This window comes from Corvus hawaiiensis, chromosome 19, assembly GCF_020740725.1.
Source record: "Corvus hawaiiensis isolate bCorHaw1 chromosome 19, bCorHaw1.pri.cur, whole genome shotgun sequence".
Taxonomy (NCBI): domain Eukaryota; kingdom Metazoa; phylum Chordata; class Aves; order Passeriformes; family Corvidae; genus Corvus; species Corvus hawaiiensis.
Window position 1 is genome coordinate 10,402,228 of NC_063231.1, and position 16,449 is coordinate 10,418,676.

The following is a 16,449-nucleotide window of genomic DNA, read 5'->3' on the forward strand; positions in this document are numbered from 1 at the left end:
CAGGTTTCCCCAGGTCCTCTGTCCCTGTCTGCAAGCGCAGAGCTGTGGAGGTTACTGGAAATGAGCACACAGGGAGCAGCCACTGCACTCCAGCCCCAGCTTCTGGGAGGCTTCCAGCAAACCTGCCATGTGTGCACAGATTTAATCTAGTTAGTTAAATGACTGTGTAATTCTACCTGGTCATTTATTATCCCACAAGTAAAAGTGCAAGAAGTAGAAAAAAACCAAATCCCATTGAAGCTGCCAGAATTTTCTGGTCTTGATTACGGAGCCAAATTTTCCATTTTGCACACCAAAGTAAAGCTTCTTTGTTTTTAGAAAATAAGTATCTGGCATCTTCTCATTATTCCTGCTGTGTCTTTTTAAACTACACTCAGTATAAAGTGCTGTGTAGTGCATTAAGCACCGGTGTATGTGGCACAACACTCAAGGCACTGAAGGTGCATTTTGCACCCAAGCTGGAAAGTGAGACTTGAGTTCCCCATGTTTACTGCTGCAGAAATCAGTCTTGTATTTTTCTACAGGACACGTGCCCCATTCAGAGCACAGAATGAGCTGGAAATTCTTCAGGGAACTAAGCAATCTTCAAGTGAGTCTTTAAATGATCCACATTTTTCATGGTTACTCTATATCCACCCTTACCGTGCAGGTGCACAGCAACTCATTTAATCTTTCACATCTAGGAGGCAGATGTCTGCAGGGAGACTGTTTTGAGACTCTCTCTGTAATCCACAGGCCATAAGAGATACTCCACTTTAAACCTTCCATGGCACTTTTTAATCTTTTAGTTAAGCATAAAGGAAACACATCTGTCCTATGCAATTTTTGTAAGGCCAACAGTGCGACTGTTCTCACCTGCTACAGAAGCAGCACCTATGAGCCCAGCTTCTGCAACACCCCAACTTGTGCAGGGGATGGAAGAGCTCACAAAAAATGCCACAGTAAGACCCTTCCCTTCAAAATTTTGCTTATTTACGGCACTATTCAGCTTTTACATTTCATCTGTAACTTCAACAGTGCGAGACAATCACCAGATGGATAACAGATATCACTCTCACAGGAGAGGGATTGTGAACTGCAGCATCACATCCTCTTCACATTCTCCTGGGGCTTTAAATTCCCTCAGAACCTTCATTAAAGAGTGATTTTCTGGCAGCAAAACATAATTTCCTCACCCTTTTATATTTGATTTCATTCACCATTTGCCAGAAATATCAGTGGTCAGATGATCACAAGTTTCAACTCTAAAAAATACAGTTACAGAAAGTCAGAGATAGAAAAAAGACACTGTGAAACTTAAACCTCAAGGCAATACTGCAGGATTCTCATTGTCACTCCTCTCATGAATACCTCACTTTGGACAACAGTTGGCTGTTGAATCCTGCAGAGCAGACCAGCCTCAGCGCCTGTGAGCACTGAACTTTGAAAACTTCACCTTTTCCCTGAGACCATGCACAGACATTTTCTCTGCACCAAAAGAATGAAAACCAACCTTCTACACCTGAGGAAATGCCATACCCACTTCAGCTCTGGTTGCTGCCCCAGCAACACCTCTCAGGGGCAGCAGAATGGCCAGAACACTCAGGATGGTGTCACAAGCACCCCTGGGCAGGAGACAAGAATACTAGTCCCAGCCTGGCAGTGATGCCATCCACTCTTTGGGTTCAGCACCCACAGCCTTATCACACCAAATTAAAGACCAGGTTCTTCCTCATCACCCAAGACTACAGATTGGAGCATTACTTGCTCCACAGAATATCCTTAGAAAAAAAGCAGTGGCAGCAGTCACATCTATACCCGACATCCTCACACATCCCCTCGGTTCTTGTGGCTCTTCATGAATTTTATGTTAAGCTGATTTCTGTGTGGGGAGATGGAGGAACGAGAGAGAGTGAGATAACAAACTCCAAGGATGTAGAAGAACCTTCTGAGAAAGCAAAGAACCACTGCTGTGTGCAGGAGATATGAACACCACGTACAAACAGCTCAGGGCTCAGGCACACACACAGCCACCCAGGTGCATACAGAACCTTACTCTCCTTTGTGCATCAGGAAAAGCTCTGTACCAACACATCCTCTCTCCTAGGATATCATTTCTACATATCACACACATCATACAGCTCCCACGATGGCAGAGAGCAGTTTGGCACAGAAATCCTCTACACATTCTGTGCTGTTACAAAATAAATAAAAGGCATTTTGATTTCTGTATACTCCTTCCATCCTTTTTCTTTACGACTCCCCAGGCACCACGAAAGAAGCAGTCTGTGCCACGCCATGCCATGCCATGCCATGCCATGCCTCCTGCAGCTGGATGTGCAACAACCTCCAGGCTCAGCTGTTTGCACATCTCCATGTCCACGTGGCAGCTGCCCCAGCTTGGGTTAGGTGAGGTGAGTTACCCACTGAGTATTTCACAACAGTGGAAGCAATGAACCATCTGTCCCACACTTGCAGGTGAAGCCTGCACCAGGGAGAAGCACACCATTCCTTCCTTCCTAAGTGCCTCACAGTTCTGGTAAATCAAGCTGTGGAGAGTGCAGATAAGATCAGTGGCAGCTCGAAGTCCTACTCAGTCCAGCCCGCTCAGTCAGATTCCAGAGCCACCTCCATCCATTCTGGAAGCACACGCTGTGCTTCATACAGAGACTTACATCTGTGGGATGACTGAAGCTATAAAAAGTGCTGACAATTTCCAGCAAATTTGCATATGTTGCTGCTGCTGCTGCTTATATAAGTGATTTCTAGTTAACTACAAATACAAAAATCAAGGCCCAAAATAGATTTCAAAAGAAACCACTTGCAAATGTGACTGAATGACACATCTCTCCAGCCCTCCCAAAATCACTTGTCTAGAAAAACCAGACGCAACAGAGATTTCTCCAGAGGGTCCCATGCAAAGCACCTCCTGGAATACACACCCCTGAGGTCTAACACCATCCCACTTTCTCAACATCTGTGTGCCATAAAGGTTGTCACAAACTGGAGCACCTGAGCCTTGTGCCAGGTTGCTCTTACGTCTGGAGCTGTACAGATCTTTCTACAGACATCATCATCCCAAGCATCCCTGATGCAGTTGGGGGGAGGAGGCAGCCAGCCTCGGGATAAGAAACATGAGCTGTTGAGAAATCCCTCGGTGTATCACACACCACATTCCATTGGCTCTATAGCTGTGTACACCACCTCCTCACCTGCATCTGCACAGATTCCCTCTTGCTCCAGGCTGGGAAGGCCAATTGCTTAACCTGGGGCTGCGACAGTCTGGTACCGAGGGGCCCTGGAGGGCTCTGCTCAATGGCCAAAAGGTCAGGCAAAAATATAAAGCACACAGGAGGGAGGGAAGCATCAGAAAATCCCTGACTTTCAGGTCTCATGCCTGCCATAGCTATTAATCACCAAAGGAGGGGTGAGGGTTGAAGCTGATGGTATCTACTCAATAGGATATGGATACCAAGCAACAACATCCTCCTTCCCCAAGCCCTTCGGCTTGCAGAAGGGTGCTGCTTGCTCATAGACCAAGCTCAGCCAAAGCAAAACCACATGAATGTGACAGCAGTCTTCAGGATTCCTCTGGTGTCCATGGATTCCCATGCTCAGGAAATACTGCTTAAGAACCATTTCTCCATTAACCTACTATCTACAACAGTGTAAGAAATTGTACTTGGTTTTCCAACATAAGGAAGACAAGGACACGCTGGAGAGAGTCCAGCAACGGGCCACGAGGATGATTAAGGGACTGGAGCATCTGTCATACAAAGAACGGCTGAAAGAACTGGGACTGTTTAGCATCAAGACAAGAAGGCTTGAGAGGGATGTTATCAATGTGAATAAAAATCTGGGGGGGTGGGACAGTAAAAAAAGCATAGATTGACTGTTCTCAGTGATACTCAGTGCAAGGATGAGATACAATGGGCCCAAACTAAAACACGGAAAATCCCTTCAAAGGGACACAAATTCCTTTAATGGACACAACAAAAAACTGTGAGGGCAGTTAAACACTGGAATACATTGTCCAGAGCAGTTGTGGTGTCCACCCTTGCACACATTCAAAACCTGACAGACATAGCCAGGCAAACCAGACTAGCTGATCTCCAAAGGTCCCTTCCAACCCAGTGGTTCTGTGAATAAGACCACAGCAGCCTCCTCAGCTGCTCCCAACCAGCCCAGCCTCAGGGAATCCATCTGGAACCCCACCACGAAGCCGATACCCTCCCTTTCTCCCTTTGCTCTCTGCTCTTCATAGTGTTTTTTGCTCTATGACAGCAGTATCCTCTCCAGAGCTCACAGAGACGTGTCGTTTCTGGCTTGTCCCCACCATGAGCTCCTCCAGTCCTCCTCCAGTTCTCATTGCTTCCATCACTGCCTTGAGCAGGAACCTTCAGCCATCACTGCTTACCTCTAACCCTCCACTGTGTGCTTGCAGCAGGAAACAAAGCATGCCAAATGTCTTTATGTCTTTACCTCTTGTGTCTCTCTTGCCCCACATTTACCACAGTTTTGGTCCTTTCCTTGACTGTGATGAATGAATTGAAAACACATTTTTGCTTCAACTGTCAGGAACCAGCACACCACAGACTGGTTGCTCAACCACCGCTCAAGGGTGGGAGAGCTTCCCCTCTCTGCTGTTCTTCACACCTTTCTCATTTCCCTCTTTGAGCTCAGGACCAAAACTCAGCACAGACTTTCGAACCAGTGCTGTCAGAGGAGATCCCAGTGTTGGTAAATGTGAAGAGAATGAGAAAATCCAGCCTTCCTGTCTAAACATGGTGCAGGCTTCAAGCCACAAAGGCTTCAGAAGAAGGCCACCTCCTTCTGGCAGCTCCGAGCCACCCGACAGACTTTGCTGAGAGAAGAAATGGTGTGTGCTGTGGAGGGCAAATGCTGCCAGGCCTGGCATGCCTCGGGTGATGCCATGAGCCATCTTCAGTCACTGCTGTGGCAGAAAATGCAGCCAGATCTCCTTCAGGCTCCAGAGAGAGCACAAGCAGTTGCTGGGGTCAACTGGGCACAGGGAAACAAGGGCAGGACAGCGGGAGAGGGTAACATCTTCCTCTTTAAACAACAGTGTGTGGTCAAGTTCAGCTGAGGACAGAGCACTGAACCTTACTGAGAGCTGCAGGGCCAGGGCCACCCAAAGCCCATGGAAGGCCTGGCTGGTACAGAAAGGAGACTCATGTCCATGGCCCCACCTGGACACGCACTGTGACCACCTCCCTGATACCAGCTCAGATGTCAGTGTAGCTGGGCAGGGACTTGGATCAGAGAACAGGGAAGGAGAGTATCTCTGTTGTGGTATCTTTCAGTTAAATCAGGTCCCTGAGCAAGCTGCTTACCTGCACACAAGGGATAAGCTACCTAGAGAGAAGGGAAAGGCTCCCTGAACAGAGCCATGAGAGACAGACACACACAGAGCTTCCTTCTCACACATCTACTGTGATGTGTGCCAAGAACTTGTGATCCCATGGATTTGGTTAATTAGCTCTCATTTGACATATTTTTTAACTCTGGCTCATAGTCCTTATTAGGTACCATCTCTGGAGAAAAGGAAAAAACATGCCAGAGCGAACACACGCAGCCCTTGCCATTTTTCTTGCCTTCTTTCTGAAGGTTTGCCCAAGGGAGGGCAAAGGGGGCCAGGCGGTGTGGACAAGCAGTCTCCATCAAAGCTGTCAGTGGTACACGAGCCAAGGGTCAGAAAGGCACATCTGTGGGGCTGTGGGCACTGATCCAAACACAGTGGAACTTCCTCAGACTTAAAGGAGAGTTTCTGAGAAGGAGATGACAGGAAAGCAAAGTTACGGTATTTTGAAGCAATTCCCCACTGCCTTTGCTGAGCAGAATCTTTCACATCTCATGACACATTTTTCCTCAAACGACTCCTAAATTCCTAGATATGTAAACATTTAGCAATTTGTGAAACCACAAACATTCACACATCTCAATAAAAGATCTTGTAGGTGACAAAACTGACAAACAATAGGACTCCAACATTCTAAAACTAACAGAAGAAATCCCAAGTGTGTCAGTTTCACAGGAAAGTCTGTGGCCTCACTCTTGTAGCACTACGTGGGCAACTCTTGCTTTGACTTTCCTGTCTTTCCAGGTAAAAATAAGAAACAGGAGGTCAATGGAAACATCATAGATTTTTAAAATTTATTTGGACAAGAGAAACGAAAAGGCAGCACCAGATCTGTGGGCAAAATGTCCTTTTGCACAGAATCTTTGGCTCACAGAACACTGCTCTACATGCAGCTGGTGGACAAGTTTTGCTCAGGACTCTGCTTCCTGCCTCTCTGGGTTCCCTGGAGGGTGTGCATGGAAAACCTGGGATGGGCATTGCCTGCCTTGCACATAAGCAAAGCAGGCTGGCTGATTCCCCTTAGGGTGGAGGAAAAACAGAGGCTGACCTGAGCAACAGGCTGCGAATGGCTGCAGCCCAGTCACGGCAGGGAGATGCTCTCAGGGACCATTGCCATGCCCACAGCCTCAGTGTAAGCTCCAAATGAGAACAGGGCATGGCCAGTGAGGAGAAGACTGATGGGGTCATGGCAAGTTCTTGCTTTAGTGCACAAGATGTTTCAGAATTCACATGCAGAGATTGTGAAGGCTCTCTTCATGGACATATTTTTTACTCTCACATTGTGTCTTGTTTGCACGGACTGGAAGCAATAAACACATTCAGGCACAAGCAGTCCCGAGGTGGGAATCCAACTGTCACCCCAGCTGTCAGGGCCCTGAAAATGATTGAAGCTGACAGAACTTCTCAGCATCCTGACAGAAGGTCCATGGCCTTTGGGTCTGCACAACCAGCCTTAACCCTGCCGGGGCTCCCTGAGCTATGGCACAGGTATGGCAGCGAGGTGTCTGCAGCTAGCTGGGGAGCTGCTGCAAGAAGGAGAAGGCTCCAGGGAGAACTCAAGAGAATCATCCAGTACCCACAGGTACTGGAGAGGGACTTTGGACAGGGGCATGGAGTGACAGGACAAGGGGGAATGGCTTCAAGCTGAAGAAGGGCAGATTTACATTAGGTATTAGGAAAAAACTCTCCTTTGTGAGGGTGGTGAGGTCCTGGCACAGGATGCCCAGAAAACTTGTGGCTTCTCCATCCCTGGAAGTGTCCAAGATCAAGTTGAATGGGACTTGGAGCAACCTGGTCTAGTGGAAGATGTCCCTGCTCATGGCAGAATGGGTGTAATGGGATGATCTTTAAGGTCCCTTCCAACCCAAACTATTCTGTGATTCCATGATTCTGTACCTGAACTACCTCGTCCACAACATAAAGCCATGACACGTTCAGGGAAAGGAAATGACAGGGAGTGGGAGGGGGTGAGGGAGAGAGGATGGAGCGGAACTTGCCCAGCATCTGGCCCTCGTGAGTGACTGACAGGGGCTGCATCACCGCAGACACTGACTTCTGCTGCTGTTCAGCGACTGTGAAAACCCAAGCGTCCGGAGCACTCCGCAGCTCGTCACGCACCTGAGCTCTGCCGCTCCATGGTTACAACTACAAGCACCAAAGGCTCTGGCTGCCGGGGCGAGGCAGGGCAAGCGGATTCCTACAGCACCCGGCAGCCTCAGCCCGGGGCGCCGGGGCATTGCCCGGGGCAGGGGCACAGCGATGCCGAGGGGGGTCCCCACCAGCAGCGCCGCGATGGCCCCGTGTCCCCCCCGGGACCGCCGGTGCCCCCGCGGGACATCCCCGGGCCGGCCCCTCCCGCCCCCCGCTCGGCGCGGCCCCGGCCCCGGCCCCGGTCCTACCTCCAGCAGCTGGACGTAGCTGGCCGGGAACCAGCCGCGCAGCCCGTCCTCCTTCTGCCCTTCCCACCAGCCGCCGTCTGGCACCTGCAGCACCGTGATCAGCTCTCCCGCCGCGAAGCGCAGCCCCTGCCGGTGCCGCTCCCCGGAGAAGGGGTACAACGCCTGGCAGCGGGTCCCCGACATCCCTCCTGGCCGCAGCCGCCGCCGCTCCGCGCCCGCCCCGCTGCGCTGAGGGGGCCCCGCTCCGGGCCGGGGCCGCGGCGGGCGCCAGGCGCGGGCAGCGCGGGCAGCGGGAGCCGAGCAGCCCCGGCGCCGGGCGCCCACGGGCACCGCCGGCTCGGGGTGGGGCGGGAGAGGCGGGACGGGGAGGGCGAGGGGAGGAGGGGGAGAGCGGGAGGAGGAGTGGTGAGAGGAGGGGGAGAGCGGGAGAGGGGGAGGAAGCGGCGGGAGGAGAGGCCGTGCGGGTGCGCGGGGCGGGCTGCGCGTGTGGCGCTCGTGTCGGCCGGACGGCGAGAGGGACCGTGTGTGAGTGACCCTGAGAGGCAAGGCGGGGGGACACCGCGTGTGCGAGTGCACGGGGAACACCGGCTGCGTGTCTGTGTGTGACAGACACTGTTCCGAGGGACGCTCGGTGTGATGATGCCTGTGTGCTCGACACCCCTCTGTGTGTGTGTGACAGACGCTGTACTGAGGGACGCTCGGTGTGATGCCTGTGTGCTCGATGCCCCTCTGTGTGTGTGTGACAGACACTGTACTGAGGGACGCTCGGTGTGATGCCTGTGTGCTCTATACCCCTCTGTGTGTGTGTGTGACACTGTTCCGAGGGACGCTCTGTGTGCTCGACACCCCTCTGTGTGTGTGTGACAGACACTGTTCCGAGGGATGCTCTGTGTGATGCCTGTGTGCTCTATACCCCTCTGTGTGTGTGTGACAGACACTGTTCCGAGGGATGCTCTGTGTGATGCCTGTGTGCTCTATACCCCTCTGTGTGTGTGTGACAGACACTGTTCCGAGGGATGCTCTGTGTGATGCCTGTGTGCTCTATACCCCTCTGTGTGTGTGTGACAGACACTGTTCCGAGGGACGCTCTGTGTGCTCGACACCCCTGTGTCTGTGTGTGACAGACACTGTTCTGAGGGACGCTCGGTGTGATGCCTGTGTGCTCTACACCCCTCTGTGTGTGTGTGACAGACACTGTTCCGAGGGATGCTCTGTGTCCTTGATGCCCCTCTGTGTGTGTGTCTGTGTGTGAGGGACACCGCGCGTGGGGGGACAGACGCTGTGTCACCCCGTGGGTGCATTAGTGATGCCCACGTGTAGGTCGGTGAGAGGCAGCCCTGTATATGAGAGTCACCAGGTTTGTGACAACGGGACACCCGTGTGTGTCCGTGAAAGGCACCAGGTGAGACACTGAGTGTGCGAGACACCGTTTGTCACCTGTGTGTGTGTGCAACACCTGTGTGTCTGTGAGATGGTGGGTGAAGCACCGTGCATGTCTAACACCTACATGTGTGACCCTCTGTGTCTGAGACACCGTGCCTGCATTTGGAGAGACTCGTGTCTGCGTGAGTGTGAGACATCTCTGTGTGTCTGGGGCACTGGGTGTGCATTTGTTACACGCAACCAAGGGTGTGAGATCCATTTTGCCTGAAAGACATTATGTGACACGCTTAAGCACATATGAAGCATGTGTGGCACATCCTCAAGTGCATGTATCTCTGCAACACTTGTCTGAGCGCACACCTTGCTTCATGTGTGTGTCTGACTGTAGCACGTGTGTGAATTGCACCTTTGTGTGGCACTTCGGTCTGTTCAACACCTCTTGTGTATGTGAGAGATGCACTGTCTGTTTGTGCAACGCTCTCATCTGGGTGACGCTTGAACATATGTGTGTGTGTGAATCACCAGCCTGTGTTTTGTTTATGAGTACCCACTTTGTGCACAGCCTGCTCTTGGTGTGCCTGTCTGCCTCACTCTGCAGCGAGTGTGTGACTTGTGTGTTTGTCTGGATAAGTCATCTCTGTCTGTGTATGAAGGTCCTGACTTTCCTCTTTGCCAGCCCTGTATTTTGGTGTGTGTCTCTGTCCAGGTATGCACGCCTGACTCGCTGCACATATGTGACATACACCTGCCTGTATGTGTACAAGCACAGGTGTGGCTGTGTGTATGTGAATCCCAAGTACAAATACATGTGACTCACTTCAGTGTCAGCTGCCTGACCCCCTCCACTTGCAAGGGAGCATGAGATTTGCCCACAGAGTACTTGAGGTCTTCAGACGTGCATTCACCTGAAAGGCAGGGCATGCACAGCTGAGTGACTGTGCTACATCTGGTGTGCTTATGGGATAAGTACCTGTGTGTTTGTGTATGAGACTCTCCCAAAACTGTGTGTGTGAGACACTCAACCTTGTATGAAAGTGTATTGGGAGGAGACACCTGTGTGTGTGTTAGAGACTCACCTGTGAGTGTGACTGATGTGAGCACACACCTTGAGGCTGAGCTGAGAGTCACACTTGTGCCGTGTGTGTGTGTAACCTGCCCTGAATGGGCAGGCCTTGCTCATACAGGAGACTGACCTGGATGTGTGCTTGTGGGACAGCAGCTGCCACGTGTACACCTGTGCGTGAGACACTCAGCCCAGAGCACCTGTAAGAATTAGTGACTGGTGTGACTCACTGCGTCCCAGGCGTGCATCAGGGTCTTACCCGTGTTTGTGCAACCTCTGCACGGTGACCTGCACATGTGGGACCCATCAGTGGTGTGTGTGGCATGCAGAGAAGAGAGAGAGGCTCACTTCTCTGTGTGCAAGAGTCACAGCAGCATGTGTGTGACAGGGATGAGGCCGAAGGCGCTGGATCTGCCTGCCACCCATCATCCATTTGTAGGCAGTTAATGGAGAGGGGAAGGAAGGGCACGAACCTGATGCTGGGGTCAGACAACACTGAGATGAGTGGGTCTCTCACCCTGCTGACTGAGGGGAGCCAAACATGCCTAGCAGACATGTCCATGTCTCCTCTGAGGCTCACTCTGTTGACTGCCTCTGTGAGCCACTCCATGAGTTCTCCACAATTTGCTTGGGAGCTCAGTCCTTTTCGCAGACCCCATATGGGTACTACCTCCTATATGGCCTGTCCTAAGGTTCAGATTTCTTTCTCTTCCATCTTTTTTCATGGAGGAAGAGTCTCCCATTTTTCCTTCTGATTTGTTCTTGCTTTGCAATCACTAGTGAGGTGCAAGTTCAGAACAACTACCACCCTTGTGCCCATAACGTACTATCATCACAGGAGACACTGTGTGTTTCCCTGGCCTGTACAGGGAAATTAATGTGACATTTTAATGAAGTTTTCTCTCTCTCTTCCTGAAATTTTAGAAATTTACACCACCTGTTTTTTGAGTGAGCACTCAGGTAGCCTGTCTGTAGCCTTTCTCCTAGACCTTTCAGAAGGTGACTTTCAATGGACCTGTCCTTCATTTAGGCAGCACTCATCGGAGCTGAGCTCTTCAGGGTTTTTTCTTAGGATTCTTTCAACAATTTGCAGCCTACTTTTCACAGTTCTATTTTTGATTCTCTGAATTGTGGTAAATTGCTTAAAATCACCCCCTTTTGATAAGTATTTAAGCTGGTAACTACTGATCTATGATCCATTATGTGGTATTATCACACCAGCTGTGCCTTGCTTGGCAAAACCCCACAGACCTGATACCATGGCACACATCCAGGTACATCTATCAGCAGTATTCTCTAATAATGCCATTTGTAGATGGCAAGAACTGAAATCAAAACAAAATCCTGTATTTTTCTTCAGCGTATTCAAACCCAGCTTTTCCATGTTGCAACTCAGATCCAAATAGTTCTGAGTTTTCATGTAAAATAATTAATTTTGGTTTTAATTTTGCTTTTCTGATATTTGTTGACAGAATGCTTCCATATTTTCTTTGGTGCATTCTCTGATATTTTTTTCCTCTACTTCCAACTTGTTTTTTCTCACTATCTCCCTTTCTGATATTTTTGCATGCTCCTGTTCTTCTTTGCATGAACTGTCTTGGTGGAAAAGCCTCTAGCCAGGTTTCAGTCCTAGGGTTGTCTCCTTCCTGAAGCAATTGCAAACTTCAGCTTCTTAGCAGGCAAGCCCAAATGCAAACACTTGCCTAATTTTTATTTTAAAATTTCTGTCTAAGCCTGTTGCTACGACTGGATGTTGGCATGTGTACAAATGTCCAGTCTGTAAACAGAAGGGCTCTGTTCCTGTCAGAGGATGCCTTTTAGTAACTAGAGGTAAATATCCCTTGAACAGTTCCATAAATAATCCTCGTTTTGCTGTGCAGATAATTAGCAGGTTGGTTTCTCTTGAGTTGTGTCTAGTCCTTCTCCTCACCTTGCAGGATGGATTTACTTCCTGAACAGAGAGCAGCTCTTGCCAAAGGCTTGGTTGGACTTGTGCTTGCTTCTGCGTCATGTAATGTCTGTATTGTGAAGGACATTAAAGGGGGACGAGTTTGCTGTGTGAGGAAAATGATTTCTGAGCATAGGCATCCTTTTTATCTAGCATAAGATATCAGAGCCAAAGTAACGACGAGATACAGAAGCCATCCCAGAAACATGCAGATTTGCCACTTCAGGGGTGCCAGGCACTGGGATGAACTGGTCAGCTTTCAGTCTCAGCCTTTTTTCCTACCATCTGTTCCAGCTCAGCTAAAGCATCTCAGCTGCATGCAGGTGTTTCCTGGGCAGTACACAGCAGGTCTGACTGAATGTTCAAAACCATCCCTCTGGCTGTAAGATCTGCCTGTATTTCCTGAGCCATCACAACTGTCATACTCACTCTGCCATCTGCTCTTCTAGCAGGGTATGCCACTTAGCAATGAGAAACCAATTCTGAATTAGTATCACATGCACATGTTCTGTGTTAGTGTGAGATCTTGAAAGGACACCTTTTTCTTCCGGGCTGCCACCAAAGAGCCTAGGGTGAAGACCTAAGTCCTGGCCAACTTTTTAACAAGTCTTAGTGTCAAGAGATGCTGTCTGTGAATGAGAAAGAACCAACTTCATATAATGCTGCAGAAAGCCTCCACTGTGGTCATCCAGTCAGTGAGAGAGCTCATTCCACGATTTCACAGCTTGTGCTTGGGCCTTAAAATGACACCACTAAAACAAGTCCTGCACAGATGTGCAGATTCCCTGAAGAGGGACCTAAGAACACCTTGGGAGTACCAGAAGAAGTTCACGCCTGACAGCTGCAGGAGAAGCATGGTCAATATTTTTTTTTGTTTGTTTAAGGCAGTATTTGACAATCTGTCTAGCCTGTGAAAAAGATCTAAATTACTCCAGCTGTCCTCACTGAAGAGATCCTGCAGAGTTCACAATGAGAATGGGTTACCATAGGTGTGTGGGAGAGCTTTATAACCATGGTGGATTGGAGATGCACGTGAATAATTGATTGGCCATACCTGTTCTCAAGAGACAGCACCACCAGGTCTCCTGAGGCCAGGAACCAGGAAAGAAGGAGACTGAAAAGAAACCACAGGTAGCACTGGATCTTTAAATGACCTGTGATGTCTAAATGACTGGCAGGAATTAATTCAGTTTTTGGAAAGGAAATGTTCTGAGTGTGTACACAGAAGTTCCTTTCAGTTGTTAAAATGCTTAAAAGCACTGTTTTTTGGTGGAAGGGGCAATTGTCAGTGCTTTAAACAGCCAAAATACCCGAACAGATACAGGAGCTCACAAAAAAATTTTCCTTTTGGTCAGTAACTCACAGAGAATGAATTTCCTAGACCAGATTATTCTTGAGCATCACAACTGGAAATTTAGGCATCCAGGACTTCAGAGGTTCCAAGCAGAGGACTTGGATTTATGAGTCATGTTCATCTGATCAAATATGTGATTCAAACATGAATTAAAAGAAGCACTGAAGGACAAAAGCATGGCTTTACCTTTGATTTCTGCTTTTAGGAGTTTTTCAGATGTCTCTGCTGACCTTGGAACTCCCCTTGTGCAAGATCAACTCTGAAAATGAAATCAGATGTGCAGTGCCCTGCCTGGCTGTGGTCATAGTAAAACTTCATGATGTTCCAGGGCAGGTTTAGTCATCCTTGTCTTAGCAGTGCCCAGAGCTGTATCTACTATTTTAGAGTCAGACATAAACGTATTCTCTGTCTATAAATGGACAGTGATATTACATGAACAAACAGCTTGTGGTGATTCACATGAGAATAAACTGGATTCTTCTGCCAGGATAATTCACCTGGAGAGATGACTGCTTCCATTCACTTCCTTTCTTGGAAGCAGGCTGAGAATAACAAACTGTTCCGATAACATCAGCCTATTTCCAGTCAACATATTTCCTACTGAGAGGCAGGGCAGGCCCCACCCTGTTGCATGACAGGCACGTAATTGGTCATAGAAATGTGACTCATAACCCTGACACTTTGCCTCAGAGTTAGGTGTCTGCAGCAGCCAGTTGTCACAAACCTCTGTTTGAAAGAGTGGTGCCAAGCCTTCTCTCCAGCAGTTCAGTGTTCATCTCTGACTTCTTGGGGCTCTGAAAAGCCTCACTCACAGCTGTGTGCTCCTATTAGATGGCTGCAGAATTTCAAATGTGAGTTTCTCTCTGTCTTGCTGCTGTTTCTCTTGCTGCAAACTAAACATTCGGGGCATCCAGGGCGCTGCATGGTGGCCAGTATGCTCACAAAGAGAGGATAGCCCTCATTTTCGACCACCTCAATGGTTCCTAAGCATTTATATTTGTTGAAGCAGACACTGTAGCTTTATCCTCTCTTCTTCCAGCTCTATAAACACTAGGTCATTAAATGTTTAATGTTTTGGGGTTTATTGACCCAAATAATAAACCCAGTTATTGGGTTTAACTATTCCATGCTAAATGGGAAGGCCATTGAAAGGAAGAAAGGCATTGTCTATAAATCATATAATTACAGTATTAGTAACAAGCAAGGTGTGACTACTTGGATCTCAGCTTCTAAGTGTTAGACAACAACATAACACAAATAGTTCTGGATCTGACTTGTCTCCAGCAGTATCTTACAGCAGAAGTTTAGGGAAAAGGACAGGTAGAGGAAGACACATCTGAAAACACCCTTTTCATTTCCAACAAGTGACAGCTCATGCCTTCCCCAGTTAGAGGTGGTATCACATCATTCCATTATTTAGGGTAGTTATTTTTTTGAGTCCATGCAAACTTTCGGCGTCTATAACATTCTGTAGCAAGGGTTTCCAGTGCAGGCATGGTATTTTGGAACCTGTTCCTTGCCTGTTTTGTTTGAGGCTTGTGCTGGCCCACAATCATAGGCTCAACCCACCCTCAGTGACCTTTATCCCCTAAGAGCTGCACTGGAGTCCAAACCCAAACCATTAAACTGAAATTTACCTGCATATGGAGATGTGGGCATGAACCAACTTTAAGGGTCATAAGAGACTTTTCCAAGATCACATGGAGAGGCACTGGAAAAGCAGGAAAACATCCCAAGAGGACTCCGAGGAAAGCACCCAAACTTTCTTTCAAATGTCCTTCTCTCTGGCTTAGTATCAATCTTAGTGGTATGATTTGGGCTTGCCAGATAATCTACAACAGCTTGCTGGATCCCAGAGCGTCTGATCTTCTCTTTTGAGCTCATGGAGAACCAGGCTTCTGGCCAGCTAAGAAGAACAATCCAGCTAGGCAGCCCTCCGGCCAAACTCCCTCCGGGTGTGCTAGTTTGGACATTGATATTTCCCTGACACTGAGCTTTCCTCTTCAGCATGAATTGCTCATTACTTGAATTCCATCAGGGATTTCTTCTGTCATGAAAGAGTAGAGATTCTGCCTGAACACACTGAGCAGGACTGACTGCTTTCTGTGGATGAAGTTGTTGATCTGTGTGTGTGTGTGTGCCGGTATCTGCAGGACATAGATGTCTCAGTGTTTGCCTCTCAATGGTGCCTCTGTTCTACAACCATCTGTGTATAAAGCTGCTATTCTGTCATGAACAATGACTCATACAGGAAAGTCTCGAAGAATTAGGCAAGAACTATGTTCATCCTGAGGAGTATTGTAGATGAGGATCCAATCCCATAAACTCTTGGAAACTCAGCGTTAGTTTTGCCTTGACAGCTTTAATCTTTAAAATCTGCTGTTGCTGACACACATTTCCAAACAGCAGGTTGGCAGCAAACTGTCTCTCAAGTGGGCATCACATATCCACCACTCGCCTCTGAAGCCCTGCTCACTGTGATCAACTTTCCCTCACTCCATTTTCCAGCGAGGATTCTACTAGTGGCTCTTCCATCTCCCATATTCTTCTGAGTTCCCACAGGTTGTTCTCTCCAGTCCCTTTTCTTGTATTTCCAGGCTGCTCTACTTCTCTGCCAACAGCAGTTGGTGAGTGGGAAAAAGTAGGGTCACTATTCCTGACCCCCTGCAAGCTTCACCTGGACCTGGAGCTGCCCAAAAGTCTCTGAAGGCTGTAGGGAGTATCTGGGGCAGGGATCTGTACTGGTATCAAAAAATCACAACAGTCTTCACTTCAAATATCTAGCCAGGTTTGGGTGCTCAGGAAAAGAGGTGAAAGCAAGGAAATATCCAGAGGATTTTGTCAGACAGTCTCCTGTGGCCAGAATGAGTGCAGAAAGGAGAGTTTCTGAAGATCAAGTGAGCTCCTCTGACTAGTGGGGAAGGTTCTAATTTGTGGCACCTT

The 16,449-nt window shown here is 48.7% G+C and overlaps 1 protein-coding gene and 1 long non-coding RNA gene across 5 annotated transcripts in view; one reads left to right on the plus strand and one right to left on the minus strand.

Annotated features, from left to right (window-relative positions):
• GAS7 (growth arrest specific 7) overlaps positions 1-7,991 on the minus strand; it is an 85,966-nt gene extending 77,975 nt beyond the window's left edge. For all 3 annotated transcript variants that reach the window (XM_048323440.1, XM_048323441.1, XM_048323439.1), the window contains exon 1: positions 7,759-7,991. In XM_048323440.1, the coding sequence (XP_048179397.1) occupies positions 7,759-7,941 (183 nt within the window). In that variant the 5' untranslated portion in view covers positions 7,942-7,991. The remainder of the gene's footprint in view (positions 1-7,758) is intronic.
• Positions 7,992-8,207: 216 nt separating this feature from the next.
• The window catches only part of LOC125335736, a 70,562-nt gene continuing 62,320 nt past the window's right edge, over positions 8,208-16,449 (plus strand). Inside the window, exon 1 of one of the 2 annotated variants that reach the window (XR_007207527.1) lies at positions 8,208-8,283. This is a non-coding gene — a long non-coding RNA (uncharacterized LOC125335736). Of the gene's footprint in view, positions 9,161-16,449 lie in introns of both variants that reach the window. The other variant, XR_007207528.1, reaches the window with a different exon arrangement.